At 41.7% G+C, this 18,662-nt stretch overlaps 1 protein-coding gene across 1 annotated transcript in view; it reads right to left on the reverse strand.

The window, feature by feature from the left end:
- Positions 1 to 3,892: 3,892 nt before the first annotated feature.
- GLP1R (glucagon like peptide 1 receptor) overlaps positions 3,893 to 18,662 on the reverse strand; it is a 55,052-nt gene continuing 40,282 nt past the window's right edge. Inside the window, exons 8-13 of the mRNA XM_026034047.1 lie at positions 16,070 to 16,130; positions 12,113 to 12,182; positions 11,357 to 11,445; positions 9,275 to 9,413; positions 8,304 to 8,345; positions 3,893 to 4,391 (exon numbers count right to left, since the gene is read on the reverse strand). Coding sequence (XP_025889832.1) covers positions 4,224 to 4,391; positions 8,304 to 8,345; positions 9,275 to 9,413; positions 11,357 to 11,445; positions 12,113 to 12,182; positions 16,070 to 16,130 — 569 coding nt within the window. The 3' untranslated portion in view covers positions 3,893 to 4,223. The remainder of the gene's footprint in view (positions 4,392 to 8,303; positions 8,346 to 9,274; positions 9,414 to 11,356; positions 11,446 to 12,112; positions 12,183 to 16,069; positions 16,131 to 18,662) is intronic.

The following is an 18,662-nucleotide window of genomic DNA, read 5'->3' on the forward strand; positions in this document are numbered from 1 at the left end:
CAGGGCCCCGTCCACCACAGCCGTCGCCAGCACCACAGAGTGGCAGGGCCCTGTGCACTGCAGCCATCACCAGCACCCACAGAGTGGCAGGGCCCTGTGCACTGCAGCCATCACCAGCACCCACAGAGTGGCAGGGCCCTGTGCACCTCAGCCGTCACCAGCACCACAGACTGGCAGGCACCCATTGCAACCACAGCCATCACCAGCATGACAGCCTGGCAGGGCCCCGTCCACCACAGCCGTCACTAGCACCACAGCCTGGCAGGCACCCATTGCAACCACAGCCATCACCATCACCCCATGGACTGGCTGGTAGCCCCTGCACCACAGCCATCACCCCAGAGCCTGACAGGCACCCTTCGCACATCAGCCATCACCATCACCGCACAGACTTTCAGGCACTCATTGCAACCACAGTCATCACCATCACCCCCTGGACTGGCTGGTAGCCCCTGTGCTGCAGCCATCAGCCCACAGACTGGCAGGCACCCATTGCAACCACAGCCATCGCCATCACCCCACAGACTGGCAAGTGGCCCCTGCACCGTAGCCATCACCAGCACCTCGCAGACTGGCCCTTCCAACCTTAAGGATTCTCTGATAAGGCATGGGACTGCATTAAACCAAGTCATTAATACTGGGTTATAGATGTAGAGTAGCTTCTCTTGTTTAATTCAGTGAGGACTGAGGGGAGATGACAGATGTTTGAGTTCTGTTTCATTATACCCTTTCTCTTTTAACAATGATTTACAATGCTTAGGATGGAGCAAGCACAGGTTCRGTCTTTTGTTGGGGTAACACAAGGCAGCGTTGTTCCTTGAATTTAATGGGATGAGGGAGAGAATAGTAGGTGAGGGCACAAGGAATACATTTAACACTGATCAACAGCTTTCAGTAGCTCACCACAGCTTCTGCTTTTCATCCGTTTTATCCGTTACTGATGCTGTTTAAAGCCAAGCACAGAATCCTCTGATTTGCACGTCCTCCACCACCACCATCTGATCAAGATGCAGATCACATGGAGCCCTGATGACCTCTGCGACTCTAGAGGCCTTTCAGCCCAGCCTCGGCAGGCTCAGAAGTGTCTTTTTATTGGAGATAAAGCCACAAATACAAAGCTTTCCTTCTTTGAAAGAACTGTAAATCGCTAGTCTTTCCCTTCTTGGAAAGTATCCTGCCAAGTACTGAGCAGGAAGTTGTCAGGCAGTATTTAAACAAGTAACACCARTGAGCAATGGAATTTTGAGGTCCTGCTTTATTCACAAGAATAAAAATATACACCAACATAATGCAATGTGAGTTGGTAGTCTGACATCTTTTACAGTTGGACTTTGTGGGTGTTTCATTAAACAAGGAAATACATGCAAATAAATATTAAATACAAGATAACATTCATGAAATTATAAATCTTTATAGCAGCAAGAATGGAAAAAATTTCATTTGCTATAAACTTTAAGTGACATAACCTGCAAGTGAATTTTATAGACAGTTGTATTTAATGCTTTTTGAAAGAATTTATCACAAAAGTGAGCATGAAGCTGCAAGGCACAAGACACAAACATTCACACAGTTCATCTGTTCCAGTGCTTTGGGTTGCTTTAGTTATTTCATGCTACTCAGGAATAAACGCGCACAAGAAATCCTGAAACGGAGGCATCAAGACTAACAACATAGGCCTGTAAAAGTTTTTTCTGATGTAGATCTCAAATACATTAGTTATTGGGATGGGGATTCTTTTTACTGAATTGTTTCATCAATACTTGAAGGATATTTTAAATGGTTTGAAGAAATGATGAGAACTTAAGAAGAAAAAAAGCACTAATACCTCCTGCCAGCCTAAAACCCTGCTTAATCTTGTTTATTAATTTGCTTGGGTTTTAACAAGCCATCAGTTAAGGGTAAGTTTGATGTCTGGTGCTAGAGCGATTCCTTGTGGATGTGAACCCCCTAATTCTCRGATGATTGGGAGGAACAAGAGCCTACCAACTCAGAAACAGCTTATATTGCTGAAAAAAAATCTTCCAACAATGCTTAAGAGCAGATTTGTTAACACACACAAAAAGGACTTTTGTTGTCCATTCCTATGCCTGTCCTCTCCAACTTATAATCTATATTTTTATATAGTGTATAGAATACTTTTTTCCCCAACATGTTAGTGAGTTAAAGCACTTCTGTTACTCCCTGTTGCCATAGAAAAACTATGAACTTAYGTACACAGCTGCACAGGGAGCAGAGCCTTGTCTCCAGTTTGCACATAACCAAGCAGGCCTGGGAAAAGCAGCATCCACTCTGGAATATTCACAAATGGACTTAYTCCCTCCAGTGTGCACTGCTAAACACAGTATTTTCATGTGTCATCACACTGCCTTTTCACCTACCAGTGATTTTATCAATGTCTTCCTATTCAAAGGATTTAGGGATAGATGTTAAATAAAAACATGAAGTACAATTCTCTGCATTCAGGAAGCGAATCAGTTAAAATGCAGGACAGCAGTTAACGTACATACAGGTATGTAGTAGTCAGGGATTACATTAATGCTCGCCCTACGGAGAAGCTAGTGCTCAAACCTGCAGAAGAACCTGAGATGCTTCACTGCAAAGGCCACTCTGCTCCCGCCGCYCCGAGGAGGTGGCCTGGAAGCCGCTGCACAGCGGCCGGCGCGCTCGGCACGGAGAGGCCGCCCCGAGAGCTGCACTGGATTTCTGCACCCGCGAGTCGGCTTCTCCCCCAGAGCTCAGTTATGCCTTATAGCAGAATAAGGTAACCCTTCCTCTCTAACTCAATTCCAATTTGATGATTACAAAACTAATTTGCCCCGTAGGTAGTCTGGATTCTATTACAATGATTAAATAATTCCATGCAAAGCAATCTAGCTTCAAGCAGGAAAGATGTTGACTTGTGCCCTAGAATATTCAGTGATTTCCCTGGCAGTGGAGGATGAGAGTTTGAAGTCCGAAGACAGACTTAAATGTAACTTCCATCTCTGCTGATGAGCCTTAACTGCAAGGCTAGTGGTGGAAGCTACTGATCACAAAGGGGCTCTGGGCAGGGCTGCTCTGCGAGCCAGTCCTTGCCTCCTCAGCTATAAAGGGATCCTGAAAGACTAAGCTGGATAAAGCTGTGTAACGCTTGGTAATAAGCGAGTATTGTAAATGTACTCTGACTTTTTCCCCCCAGCATTAACTCTTGTAACCATCAGCAGTAGTTAAAGGTAATAAGTAGTTCAGATGCATTCACTGTAAGAGTCCCTACAGTTTCAAAAGAAGTAAAAGATATATTTGCTTTTCCAAGTTGATGAAGTCCGGTCAGAGATGCTGTGGCCACAAGCTTGCTTCTGCAAGCCTGCATCCACAAGAAGCAGAGCGTAGCTTTGAAAGACAGCACTGTTTTGGTGCACAGGCCATTATCCAGTCCCAGTTTACACCTGTGGGCCACCTGGAGTTGAAGAGTACAGGGTAAAAGCTGAAGGGCTGTGCATGCAGGGCGAACAAACCTCCATCAGCATCGGCAGGGGATGACAGGCRACTCCTAATAACAGGAGAGGGCCCTGTTGGGCACTGGTTTGGAGGGCTTTGCTTAGCCTTGCTGTAAAGTGAAGACTRAAGAACAGCATTTGGGAACAGGCACCCACACTGTGCACTGCTGCTGCTCTAGATCTTCAGGACYCTGTTCTTCACCTACCCAGAAAACATGGTATGTATAGTTTCAACTTAGCACTTTGGGAAGCGCTTACTACAGAACTGATTCTTTCCTAAAACACGTGTCCTGCTAAGCTGTTCTTTCTAAAACTGGTGACAGCACCTTGCCCTCTTCCTTTAGAAGCCTAAATGTATTTTTGGCCAATAATCATATTCTGTATCTTTGTAATTTAATCAGGCAATMCCCCAGCTCGCCCACTCACAGTAATAAGCCATTGACCCTGTGGTTTCAAACTGGATCAATGCTATGCCTAAGTTTTGGACACCTGGAGGCCTTGTGTACAAATAGGAAGAAACTCTCTTAACTTACTTTAGACATGATCAATTTTTCCTCAGATGTGGACATTAGATTAGCAGGTAGCTTTCCCTAGAAACCTTTGTCTACCAGCCTGCAGGCAAAGAGCAGCATACACTTAAGTTCCTTGCTGGAGGTGGCCTACTTTGCACCAGTTCCTTGGGTATTTAAGGGTTTTCAGGTATATTTTACAGTTCATTTTTCACAATCCGGCTCACTTGTAGAAATCCTAGCTGAATGTGGCCTGACAAGTGGCAGCATAGACGCTGCTGCCCACCGTGCCCCCACAACTGATGCTGTTGGCTGGACACTTCAGCGGTTTCATACTGCTGTCCCTCTGGACGTACAAGTGCTCCAATCGCCAGCGCTCCCAGCTCTTCCGAAACTCCATCTGAACCTAGCACAAGCCAAGGAGGAAACAAAAGACATAGAAATAGTCAGATCTTGAAATGATTCCTCTAGAAAAGGGCAAGGAAAAAAAAAAAAGGCCAGTCACTACTTACACTACTTTCAAATGCTGGCAGTGCTTTAAGCCTGGAATATTATTGCTTCAGATTATTTATTTTATTAGTCCATCATGGGCTATTCCACTTTAAAAATAATGACAGCATTCACTTCTGCTGTTGAAATAAAGCTCTGTAATGCTACAAGACATCAGAAAATCTTATCTTGATTATTTTCTTCCTAATGGTATTCTGCCATAATCCTGAATGTACTTTATGCCTTATCTGCACTATAGTGTCTTAGATTTTGTTCTTTGAATATATACTTTAAAAAATCATGCAAAAATAAAGATTTATTCAGAATTGAAACTTGGACAATCTAACACATTCAAGGCTTATCTGCATTAAAGGATAAATTCAGCGTAGAATTCCAAGTTCCCAAGTAGGCTACAGAAAAAAATAGCAATTAAAAGTATAAAATCAAATTATTGTAAAATGCAGCCATCTCCCCAATTGGTATCACACTAGGTGTAAGGTACAACAGTACTTGTGGCAATACGGCTTGGCAGGCATGCCCWCCACTTTGATAAATCAGTTCTTTTTGATAAAGAAGTATGGAACCAGATCACAGTACCAGATACTCAGCATGCCAAAAAAGACAGCACTCCATTTCTGCCCCTCTACTTCTATTTCATAGAAAAGGTAATGCTTAAATTTCTTGTTTTTCCTGAGGTAGTCTTCTTTCTGTGAAYTTTTTTTTCCTCTCTTTAAACAATAATTACAATATCTTTTTCCAAATACCACTGTTTTTTCTAAGGTACAGATATGCCTGTCTAGTCACAGGCTCTGCGTTAAACCTCGTAACCTCTGTACATATTTGGAAGTTTGGGAAAGGCTTTTGAAACTTCTCCAGCAGCAATAACAATTTAGATCTTCCTGTTCCACACGCAAAGCTCTTGCCACTTGCCTAAAATAAGAACCTCTATTAGCTTTTAACACATAAAGCAGAGGACATAAAATTGAACCTTATTTTCCTTACTTAGAAAAGGGCAGCAGTGCAACTACACTAATCAGTTCATTGCGGTGTGTGGTTCAGCTTGGAGGCGAGTTCACTGTGGGCCTCAAGCAAGTCTGCTCTGGAGAGCTCCTGTTCGTTCTCCTCACACTGACCATTGAGTCAAATTCCTGCAAGGACCTGTCATCATACCCTGGCTGCTGAAAGCTTCACACTCTAGTGAAACTTTCCAGGGACTCAGCTACTGTACACTGTACTTTTTTTTTTCCCCTCTCCATTTTCATGAATCCAAGATGCAGCCTAAAAGACAGATGGGATAGAGTAAGATTTATTTTGTAGATAAGGAGGCAGTTCTCGAGCAGAGAGGTAGATATTTTGGCATAAAAAATTAGCCTAGGAAGTTCTGTGTAAGGATGAGATATCCTGTGTAAGGATGACCCTGTGAGGAACTAAAGAGGGAGAAGGGACACAACAGCAGGACTCTGAAATCCCCTGAAAAGGGGGTGAATGTCAATTTTTATGAAGGATATTATGAAAGAGCTAGGAGAACCTGAAAAAATTAGGGAAATTAAAGGAGAAAAAAAATCTCAAAGAGAGCACCTGATCGAATCAAATGCAATAGACAGGAAAGGATGATGAGACTCTGTCAATGAGTCTGAAACCTGTTTATAAAGAAGTTAAAGTTTGGCAAAGGCCATCTCAATAAAACACAGTAAAGGGAAAGGAGACCTGAAATAACACAGAATAGAGTCAGTAGAGGAGCGTGGTGGATGATATGTACAGGGAACACTCAATTAAAAGAAGAGGAAGACTGGGCAGTAATTAAAAAAGAAACTGGACTCAGGACATATTCTTTAAAGCTGTAAGAGACTGATGTATACTGCCCTTGCAAAAGGAAGGAGGCAAAAGAGCAAGACTATGGAAAATGGAAGCTGAATCAGCCTATACTTATTCTGGTAGAAAGCAGCAAAATCTGGTTAGAATATTTATCACAGAAAGCAACAGTAATTGCTCAAAAACTGTATTAAGCCCAGCTCATTTTTCAAGAAACATTGTTGATAACAGGCAATCTGATGAGGCTCTGCAGTTTGCTTCAGAGCAATACTGGAAAAGATCCAAAATTCTTTCAGATGAAATATGGCCAGAGGTATTTTAATGTTCTTCCATGAGTGGATTCTACAAAGAAATGTTAATATAATTCATAACTTCATTCTTGCTTTTGATCTGGCACCAAGACTTGCAAAAACCTTCTATGCTATATGGCTAAGTCAATGGGCCACAGACAAAAATAAAAATATTGATAGTTTTTTTTATATATATATATATTTTCATATATCCATATATATATATATATGAATGGATAAGCCTCAGGCATAGACAATCCAACAGATGAAAAACTGTTTGAAAACATGAATTTCCCATTCAGTTTAGGAGAGAAATAGAACTTTTAACTCATTTTTGTTTTAAATGGATACTGGTAACTGGGTGTGACAAAACGCTCTTCCTTTCTTTTAAAACGAATTGAAACCAACAAAAGCTTTCACCCTAGATTGCCTGTCAGGCTCCCATCAAGCTGAACATGCTCTGTCAGCCTTTAGAGACTATTTTACAAAGGCAAGAGAAGCAAGAAGGGACTCAGAGGACACCTTACAGATTTAAGCAACTGAATGCCCAGCAAGTTCCTCACAGTGAAACTAGCTTACTCATTTCAGGGTTTGTTTGCAGTTCGGGCTACAGTGCAACTTGCCTCTGCCCTTGCATCATACAGGGGAGGTCATCAGGCTCTACCTATTACAGAACTTGCTGCAACAGCTCCAAGAAGGTGTGAGCAAAGACCAATGTGAACCAAAACACACAGATGATGCAGCAGCAGGCAGTGCTGCAAGTCAGTATTAAAGCCTGCTGCTACCCACCCCAGACTTTAATGAACTTTACTATTAACACATTCACTTTAACAGAATCTTAAGCATAAGGTAAAAAAGTGAATGGTCTCCTACATGTCTTAACTCAGATGCCTGCTACTCCTATCTGTTGACACCAGCCTCACCATAACTGCAAAATGAATATTTTTCTGCCAATTCCAATTCCGTGATGAGGCCCCTCTCAATACACAATTCTGAATTACTGCAGAGATAAGTAGATTTAGCATGAGTGTAAAGTAGCAACGTGAATTAATAATATGCTGCCAGCTTAGAAGTGTTTGTTTCCCTCACAAACTGCCTGCTCAGTGAATGGGTAATGATACTTAAGTTTTCACAATCACAAATGGTTCCTGCAGTATTGAAACAAAACAATATTCTGTGCTAACAGGTCCGGGGTTCAGCACAAGTCACATAAGATTATACTCATATCCAGATTAACATACAGTCCTAACTAAACCTCTTCCGGGCCTGTGGGAGAGCTACTGCTACATGAAGCTCAGTGCCCCACCTACATGAGGGGACTGATGGTGTCTTCAAGCCAAGTTGGGCCACAGCTATGCCACATTCTGCACAGATATTATTTGAGAGGACTCTATAACTTCATCAGCTATGCAACAGATTCAGAAGAACAGCTGTAATTCTCAGTAAGGAAAGCTCCAGGTCTAGAAACTATGGCACATATGAGCAAGAAAACTTGCAAAATTTTATATTTATAAATACTGTCCCTAAATTGTACTGCTTGGGTTCCTTCTCACAGTCTTTATCTGAGGAGTTACCCTGTCTGGCTGTACAGAGGAGGGCCTATAAGAAAAAAAAAAAAAGTCCTAAATTGGGACAATATAACAGTTTAAGACAATTTTCAATTTCTTTTTTTCTCTACATTGGATGCTGATAAGGCAAATTGGCACAACTCCCAGCGTCTCTCTTACCTCATTATTGATGAAACAGTAGAGAATTGCAACCATCAGCCCCTGAAAACAAGAAAATGACAGAAGAGCAGTGAGAAGAGCAGCACAGTTCCCCTACCCAGGTAAGCACTCCTGCAAAGAGTTGGTGTGCCTCTTCACGCCAGCATGTCCCATGATGACAGAAAAGCAARATGGAAAGAGGAAAAAAATCTATGGTCCAACAAGCTACAGAATTGAATGGTCTACTGGGCTTATCTGTTCTGTTGGCGGAGGTGAAGTTTGACAAAAGTCTGTCTCAAAGCAAGTGACTTCAATAAAAAGATGTTACTGCTCTCTCCAATCTCTGCCATTTTTTCCCCTAAGGATTCCTTTGAAAATCTTATCTGTTTTCTATACTTCATATATCAACAATTCACAACATGTATCAACAATTCCCAAGTTAAACTATAGCTCTATGCTTGATAAACTGGGAATGAGTAGGCGAAAAGGGAAACTAGAATAATAATGATTTCCTTAGACAAGGACATTCTTCTGACATGGCCATATGTAAGGCAACATCTAAATAAAAATCACAATGAATATACATCTTCCTTACATGCAGTTACAGTTGCAGACAGCTACCTCTCACAGCGCACATGTTCAGAAAAGTATCAAAAACACTGGAAAAGGCACAAAACTTGCTTTCAGCAATGCATATAACACACACAATTGCAGAAAAATCAGACAGTGTCATTTTTTTTGACTCAAGATATCCCATAGGAAACAAAACAATGCAGGGAGACAGAGACCAGTTTACTGTGGGGAATTTAATATGTAGCACCAATATATAAAGTACCTATCCAAAAATCTATCTTCCTACTTCCCTCCCATAATCCTGCAATATCCATTGCTGAATTGTGACATATAAAGAGAAAGGAAAACACAATGAATGAAAGTTCCTCAGACAGCAGTTAAAGACCATCCTGGTCAAATATGCACCATGAGATCACTACCTGGAAAGAAGCAAAGGAGAGTTCAGTAAAAAGCTTCACAAAGCGCAGCATCCCTCTGGCATGTTCATCGGTAATAAAGGCAAAGATGACCTCGTGGGTGCCCAGCAGTGGGATCAGAGTCAATGTAGACTTGGCCAGCCTAAAATCATTAAGAAAGAAACAACAACACCATGAAGTAGCTACAGAGTAGACTGCTGTGGATCCCAACTGATCTCAGGCAACCACTGTTCCTGAATTCTGCCCCGACACATCGTGAACTTCGGTAAGTCTTCTCATCCCCTTGTCTCAGGATCCTCTTCCAGAGGCTCTAGATTAAAAAATAAAATACAAAAATAATTTTTTTTTTTTTTAAAAAGGAGGAACAATTTGGCCTTTCACTGCAGACCACTTGCTGTTCTGAGTAGTACTCTGTATTCAGCTTCTGGTGGTATTTAATCTGGAAAGTCTTCCAAACTTAGGAGCACGTAATGTGCTTATATCTTTGTATCAGTTTCTCCACCTCTAAGTGGGAATGATAATCAAACTCCACCTTGGACTGAAAGAAATAATGTATCAGTGACTGGAATCTTTTAAAAATATCTTGATGGGGGGGAGAAGTACTTCTTATTCCTTCCCATGTCTTTTACATGTGTTGAATCTTCAAAGCATTGTAACTAACTGCAAGCACAAAACACTCTGTAAAAGCAGTTAAACCATCCTAGAGTGATGACTCCTTGATTTTAGAGGCAAGCTCAAAGGCACAACTAGCAAACGAAAAAAACAAGCCAACTTGAAGTAAAACATTTTTTTTCCTGTAGGACAATCATCAGGGTTACTGATGTACTGGAAACAGTTACAAGAATAGGCCTTAGCTCTTCTTTGATGGGCATTACATGCTAAGCCATTTAACAAAATGTCTGAACCCCACATGGGAGGCTTATGGGTCTTGGTTACAGAACCTTTCAGGACAGTCAGTGTCTCGCAAGGATCCATGAGGGCTCTTCCAACAGAGTAGCAAAAAAGGCCAGCAGAACTGTTAGTGTATGGTAAATCTTGACCCCTCTAGGTCTGCTGGCTGCCGTTCTGAACCATGATCACTCTGTTGGTGGGACCTTCAGGAGGTCTGTGGTCCAACCCTTGCTTGCAGCAGGGCTAACTTTGAATTTAGGGCAGGTTGCTCTGTGTCAGGTTTTGAACATCTTGGAAGTCAGAGCCTGTGCAGTCTCTCGGGGCCCCATTCCAGTGTCAGACCTCTTTCATAATAGATCTTTCCCCAATCTTACATCCAACTACTTGCTACAACTTACAACAGCTGTCCCCTTCCCTGCTGCTGTGATGCCTTGGAGAAAGACTCGGCTCCATCTTCTATATAACCACTGCTAGTAGCTGAGGACTGCAATTAGATCCTCTCAGCTTTCTCTTCTCCATGCTAGATAAACACAACTCTCAACACCTCTTTGTATATCACCTGGTCCTGACTGAACTATCTTGGTGAAAAACTCAAGCAATTCCGGTAGCAAAGGCAATTTCTTCCTTGTGCCGGCAGCCTTCGATGACTGCACAAATGCTGAAGAGAGGGAGGCAACTGTTTCTCCTGACCTTCTGGTGATGCTCCTGCTAGTGCAGCCCAGGCTGCAGTCAGCCTACACTGCCTTAAGAGCACACTGCTGAATCTCCTGTAGCCTGTTGCTCACAAGGACACCCAGACCGTTTTCTGCAAAGTCACCTCCTACCCAGCCAGTGCCCAGCCCGTATTGCAGCGTGCAGAGACTGGATTCGGTCTGGAGACACCAGCTGGGCAAAGAAAAGGAATTGAGCAGGTGTACAGCAATCCCCCAGCTTCCATGTGCTCAGATACATACAGAGCTCTGCCTTAAACAGGAAGCCACGAGAGTCCTATGGAAACCCTTCTTGGGCAATTAAGACATGCCAGAAGAAAATCTTTTCCCTAAGCATGTTGCACTATGCACTACTAAATGTTGCACTATTCATCCACTATGATTTTTAATCACTTTTATCAATCCGTTTCTTTTCATTTACCTCCTTGTCTACTTCCTATTTCAAGAAGCACAAAAGAAATCATCAGACCACCAAAAAACAAACCTGCATTTTATGTCAGTTTTGCACATCAGATTTGCCTGTAGTTTGGAGATGATGATGCATATAACTCTAATGAAGATCAGGAAATTTACCTGAAGAAAAAAAAATAAAGTTCTTTAACATGTTCATCAAGAAATATAGTAACTGTTCAAAAGTCTGCTTTGTGTAGGCAATTCTAGGTCCTTGTACATCCTGCTATTCTGCAGCTACAATGGAATTTGCCATGGAATTCAACTCATACTAAGGAATTGTGCTCTGAAATAGATTTTGCTGAAAACGCAGGTCAGTAAACGTGCTTACCTACATCTCCAGCAATTCAGACACAGAGCTTAAATACAGGTGTGGTCTGTCCCATTTCTGTGACTGCCACAGTTTGGTGGCTGCATAACATGGCATTTCTGCCCAACACCACACAATTTGCTGCTCTTCCATAGCTCAGTTTCGGAATATTATTTTCTGCCTCTCTGTGCTGTAGCTACCTGTCACAGCTTTCCCCATGTAGGGAAGTTAACTGGATTCCTGAGGCACACTGTTTTGTTATCATGTGCTGCTGTTACAATATGCCGCGTGGCCAAATTAAACAAAATGCTACTCAGTAATTCCATCAACAGAAACCAATTTGATTTCATAAGATCACATTCCTGAATGAAAATGTCAGTACCCTTGGAGGCCATCGGCCTTTGGACACATTAGCCACGTGCACATCTGTTCCTTGTGCCGTATTGTGTTCCCTTCTCAGGGCACACRCTCCATACTCACCCCAATGGCGATTAGAATAGGCAGTCTGATGATCAGCCAGTAATTCATATTATAGTTTCTGGTCCAGCAACTGAGGAGATGGCAAAAAGGTGGAACACAAGAAGAAAAAGATTCAGTACATGACTAAAACCCCTTGTTTTTCATTATGTCAAAGCAACACAGATGGAAAACGATATCGAGAAGTAGATACCAGAAAAGCACATCATGCTGACACGGAAACAGATGCAGTTGCTCAATTCTTAGAAACACTGACTGCTTTGTACTGCTGCAGCTATCGCAATGCAACTGGATATTATTCACCTGCCTTTCTTGCCTGCTAATGGCTAGCCCTTCTCCACATTTTGCTATGAATTATCATCAGTTAACTGTGAAGATTTACTCTATTAAAACCAAGGTCCAAATGCACAATTTGGCTGAGAGGACATTCATTTGAGTCAGACTTTCCTGTGTGGTTCCCACCCTACTCTTTCTGCATTATTTCTTACTACTCTTAAATCTCTGGTGTCAGGCAGTCTTATTACTCAGCTGTTTGTTAATTCTTTATCATAGGACCCACCATCACTTTTCTCCTGTTCGTATCTAGATCCTGCCATCTATTTTATTTGCCACTATCATCAATAAACCACTTCCAGCCAGGATAAAGCACTTAAGGTACCAAACTCCATTTTCTTCAACATACATATAGGTTTCAGGCCCAAAGGGATTTTTTAAAATTACAATCAAACAAAAATAAAGACTAGAGCAATAGCTTCCAAATTATGCTGGCCAACAGAGCCCTTTGCCAAGCAAGTAACATGCTGCAGGCAAAATCATGCTCTGTACTCCCTATAAATTTCAGTTTTAGCTTTTTAAGTTCCTGTGGTGTCTTTCAGCAACTCTGGAGAACTTCCACAAGAAATATGATGCTTGAAAGTCATTATTTGGGATCACTGTTTTGAAGTAAACTCTACACTGGGGGTTTCTAAACCTAGTTCTCTTGAGTCCCAACCTGGCCACAGTCAACCACTCTCAAGGACCGGCCACGTGTGCACAACAGCTCAGCTCTCAGGCCATRTTCATGCACCCATTTGAAGCAGTTGTATAACTACACCACTGCCTTGGAATCTCTATTCTGAGGCTCATCCCAAAAATATCCATACTGCAGAGCAGCAACAGCATTCTTAATATTTGCACGAAATAACTGGTCAGCCTCTTGCCACACTGCTCAGTATTGCATGAGAGCAAAAGTTATCAGTAAAGCCAGCAGTTAAATGCCAAAAGTTGRAGCTATGCAGACAGCAAAACGTAAGAGGCTGTGAAACAACAAACTATTTGACAGCACTAAGAAAAATACAGGTTCCTTCACAGCACTAAAGACCACAGGTTCTTTGCTACCCAACTTCATTCAATTTGATTTCAGTCAGTGGAGAGAAAAGGTGTGTGAGCTGCATGCGGGCAGTGCACCCAACTCAGCATCAGAGTAAAAGACAAGCTACTTAATAGGTACACGAGCCTGGGAACTGGCTTCTTGTAGCCTCTAAAATTAATCTTATTTGAATCCCGCAAGACAAGCAGGCTAATAGGCATGGCTGGAAGTGGAGTTTTAATTTTCTGAGCAGCTGCCGTGGAAGCAGAGACAATTTTAAAATTTCCTGATAAATAAARGAGCTGAGAAATGGTCCTTTACATTAACTCTGCTACATTTCTGTGTGCATTAATTTATTTCCTGTGACACTGAGCAGTTTAAGCTACTTTTAAATTTATACAAATATGTGCAATAAAAACACCATTACAGTCCAATTAAAGTGTCACAGCTATTAAAGTGTCCAGGAAACAAAACTGATAGATCTGCGCATGATTTCTTGTTTGTGCTTTCTAGGGTGGCTAAACTGAGATAAACACCAACATGTCCTGCGACTCGGATCTACTCTTGCCCTTTGCTCAGCACCACTCAAAAGATGCTTAGCAACTAATAGCATGGGAACTGTGAAGGGAGAATTGGTCCAATTAAACAAATTAATATTCTTCCTTTGCTTAATATTATGCTCTGCTTCTTCCAAATCAGAAAACACTGAATCTTTGCTTTGAAGATGTATGGCTGAATGGCTCAATTTTTTAAAAAGATCTTGAATTGGCTCTCTCTTGCTTTTTTGCTTTCATAACCAATTGCAGACAGAAACAAAGATGTTTAACTATCAGCTTGTTAGGCACAGTCTAATAATTAAGAAGCACAGCTCGCTTTAATTTTGCTTGCAATTTGGACAGTTTTTTTTTTTTTTTTTTTTTTTTNTTTTTTTTTTAAGCAGCAACTGATTTCTACAGGAGTTTGCAGTGGCAGTATTCCTAGCAAGGAAAGAAGGAGCTGGTCTGCAAGCGGGAGGACTCCCAGGCTTCAATCCTTCTTCCCAAATGATTACATTCTCCGGACTGCCTCAAACTCTCGGCCCCAACCACATTTACTTACAGTTATTCCTCATAACTAGGGAAGTAGTTGAGACCCAAATGAAATTTGCAGTGAGGGCAAACAGCAAGAAAGATGTCCCTCGCACTCCGACAAACGCCTGCCCGAGGCACAGAGATCTTGCTGCTTGGAAAGGCTGCTGCACGTGGTTATTTATTACTGTATTTTACAAATATTTACACAAGATTTAGAAAATTCAATAAAGTGCCAAATTGCCCCTTTTAAGGTCTGCTGAAGGCAGTGAGTGACAGTATTCCTTAATAGAAAACATAAATCAGCTCTGAGCCCTGCATAATGTGAGGGGCTCAGCATGAGCACTTTGAATAAATTTTCTACATCAGTGACAAGACCTGCCTATAGAGCACAGGCTGTTCAGAGACTACATGTTCTTTACACCTGTCCTGATCATCTCAACAAAACTCAGTAGAGCTATGACCGTATTACAGATTATGAGTCAACCTTGAAGAGGAAAGTCAGCATCTCCTAGCATTATTTTAGCTAGAAGAGACAACTTGAATAAACTTGTGCAGTATAATCAAAGGAATGAAAGGCACTAAAAAACAAAGAAACAAAGACAGTTCTTAACATCTTGTCCCATGGACATCAGAAGAAAAATCCAGAGGCGGCTCTGATTGAACTGAGTTTTTACACTAAACCATCCTTCCAAATGCAAAAATTGCATTTGAAAGAGGAACAAAAACAAAACAAAAATTCTAAAAAAGGGATGGCTGGGTTGTTTGCAAATTGAGTAACCCAATAGGCAGGGTGTTTAGAATAAATTTTATTTATTTCATCCTGAAGACACTCAAACATTTTCAGACAGTCACTGTTCATAAGAAGMAGCCACCACTTTCCTTTTTCCTCATTTAACAAAAATGCTGGCATAGTATTTGACAGATGAAGCACGTATAGAAGCATATACAATGCCAACTTTTCTGAACAGCCACCAAGGTAAAAGCAGACCAAAAGCACTTTGTGTTTTGCAGCCATTTTGCATGGAGTATAGTTGGCCTGGGCAAAACTTATGCAGCCAGTCAGAGAATGAGATTTTATCTGATGAAGCCCTAAATAACAGAAGCTTAAAGAAGGATTGGTAATTGCTTCTCTGCTGCAAGGCATCAGCTAAGCCCTGAGAATCACAGGCCAAGTGCTGTGGAGGTTTCTGCTTTCCTCTGAAGCGTGACTGCAAAGGCTCCTGCCAAGGGCACAGCACCAGGAGTGGGCTTGATTGGATACAATGGCTTTACTGTTGATGCTGTAGCTACAGAAAAACAAAACATACCTTTCCTTGACCTGCAAGAGGATAGATTCGTTTAGACATGCAGAAAATCCTAACCAGAAAGAAACGTATGTTCCTTTCTGACATGTTATGCAAGGCCTTCAGCCACAACACAAGCAATGACACAAGGCTCCAGCACATTGCCAAAGCAAATTGCGCCAAAYGGGAAGCAAACAGCGACCTGCCAATGCACGCACAGCACAAACGAGAGCGCTAGAAAAATCAGAGCTAAACCAACCCCTCATCTTCATAAAGGTACTTGACAATCCCCCAGAGGATAACAAACAGCATGGGCACACCTGGGAAGAAAGGAGACAAGGGAGACACTGACATTAAGAGAGCAAGAAAAGCCGACAGAAGGACTAACCTCCACATGATGATGAGGAACACCATTAACTTTGGGGCAGAGGGGCAGCCCCTTCCCACCCCTGGTGACCACCAGTCCTTTCAGGAGGACACTGAGGGCAAACAATTGACACAGGCAACTCATTTTCCCTGAATACCCGCTTAACTTCTRATGACCACGGATGCTCAACTACAACAGGCCATCATCTCATTGCTGTTGAATTGTCCACACACAACACTGGGGCTGCACWGGGCTCAGGCCAACGTACCCTGCAGCAGGCACCCACCCCGAGGCAACAAATGTTGGGGTCTCCTCCAAGAAGCCCCAAGCATGGTCATGGACTTGAGCAGCAGTGACAGCAGTTGCATCTGGTATTGAGAAAAGGCCAGGCTCTAAGCTTACCTGAGGGTGTCTGTGGGTTACATCTTCTCTGGGGAATGAGCGAGAGATGGTGAAAGCCAAATAAGCTGTCACAGGTCACTAGTTTACAACCTGTGAACTGAGCTTTATAACCTCAAAGGCTCTCAACTCACTATCTTTAACATATGAAATGCCTAGGCCTTGAAATTTCATTTTAAAGTGCATCTGTCAACCAATAAKGAGTACAGAGAATGCCAAAAATTCATACAAAGCAATGAAAGCAGGTTGAGTATCAACAGGGAGAATGAGAAATTTCTGCCAAAGGAGGATCGAGATGCACCGCCATTCCTCTTTGAATAGTTTCAGACATTATAAATGGCTTATTTGGTAAAGGAAATATTTACTTTATTTTCTTATGACATTCTTAAGAGACATTAAGGTTAGGAATCATTAGCACACCGTTGTGTAACACTATGGAAACTTATTAAGTGTTGCACTGGGCAGATGCACAGTTCCTGACAAGAGGAGCAACACGAAAAACAGTGATGTCTTTGCAGTGTGAAAATCTTCAAGGAGCATCTGCAGTGGCTGTTACCAGTACAAACCTCATATGTTGCACCGTATTCTTTCTCTGCCCATAGAGCAGTTAAATACTACAGACAGCCAAGACCTACTCTGCACCTGAATCAGTTAAAAAAAAAAAAGAAGAGAAGCAGAAAACCCTCAAGAACAAAAACATAGAACAATATCAATAATTAGAACAAAAGCAAATATAAGGAAATGAGCTGAGGTTATTGGGACATGGGGTTGACTCATATTCCCTGGATGTACCTGATGATGAGACTATGCAGTATTTGGGGAGTAAAGGTACTGAGAATTCAGTGCTGCTTTGATGCTGGCATTAAAGATTAAGAATAGGCTTGTTGCAAATCATTTCCAAACGCAAATGAGCTTCTGATTCACAGAAAATAATTACAGCTTGAATTATTCCTTTCTTGACTTTACTGAGAATTAAGACACCTTAATATGAAATTTGCAGGATAAGACACAAACACCGAGACTAAAAAGGCTGTGTGTCAGTGGAGGGAATAGATGTATAGTGGCAGTCATAATGATCTGTGGATATCTCTACTTCCGGATACATCAGGAATCTCTCCATATTTAATTGCATTACTTGACATTCAAATTAAAGGAGAATCTGTTACTAATACTGTATCTAGAAAGGACCTCRCTAGGCAGCAGCTGATATTATCGAACAGCATCACGTTACTTAAAGATTTTCAGACTGCATCCCATATACAAATATTACACAAATTAATAAGTAATATGGTGACTCATACAACATCCTCTGCTCCGACCCCACCTTGAATATCAATGTAAATGCTGCACAAATATCATCTGACATCTACCCAATTCAGGAAGTCCTGTCTTAAGAAATGGGTGGTTCTACATCATGCCTGGAACACGCACTGATCCGGTAGACTTGTATCCATGTTTCCCAAGCTTCTGTCCAGGATCTAAAGAGGAAGCTGCTTCCATGAACATTGACAGATTTGTGGTGCATTAGGTAAAACCATCCACAACAGCAAAAGAGCAAGTCTGCAGCATCTCTGCAACTATTTTAGCTTGCAAGAATCTCTGAGGCCCTGTACAGATTATTTTATAATCTTGATACCTAACTAACCTGAATTAACTGGGAGAAGAATAAGTGTCATTCCAGTAGCTTAACAGATTTATTCTAAGACTCATTCAGGCAAAATCTTAGCGACTTAAGCAAGCAGTGGAAGGTCTTTGAATAAACTCTACAGATACCTGTCACTCATGGAACAGACCTCATGTAATATTTCAGTCCTAGCCTCCCAACACTCAGCTGTACTGCTGGTTTTGAGTTTCAGTCCTACATATCTTGCTCCTGTTTCTGCCATTCAAAGAGTTTCAGATAGCTGAGAAGATACTGCATCTTTTCAAAAACTTGCAGATTGACTTCATTCTCTGAATTATGTAAAAAGTTGTATCTACTTTTGTCAACATCACATCACTGTGGAAGAGGCCAGAAACTGCAACAATCTATTTCTGTTTCAGCCTGTACRTGTTGATGCTTGTGAGCTGATAACTGACCAAAAAA

Source organism: Nothoprocta perdicaria, unplaced genomic scaffold (genome assembly GCF_003342845.1).
Source record: "Nothoprocta perdicaria isolate Ctin4 unplaced genomic scaffold, notPer1 scaffold_139, whole genome shotgun sequence".
NCBI classification, from domain to species: Eukaryota; Metazoa; Chordata; class Aves; order Tinamiformes; family Tinamidae; genus Nothoprocta; species Nothoprocta perdicaria.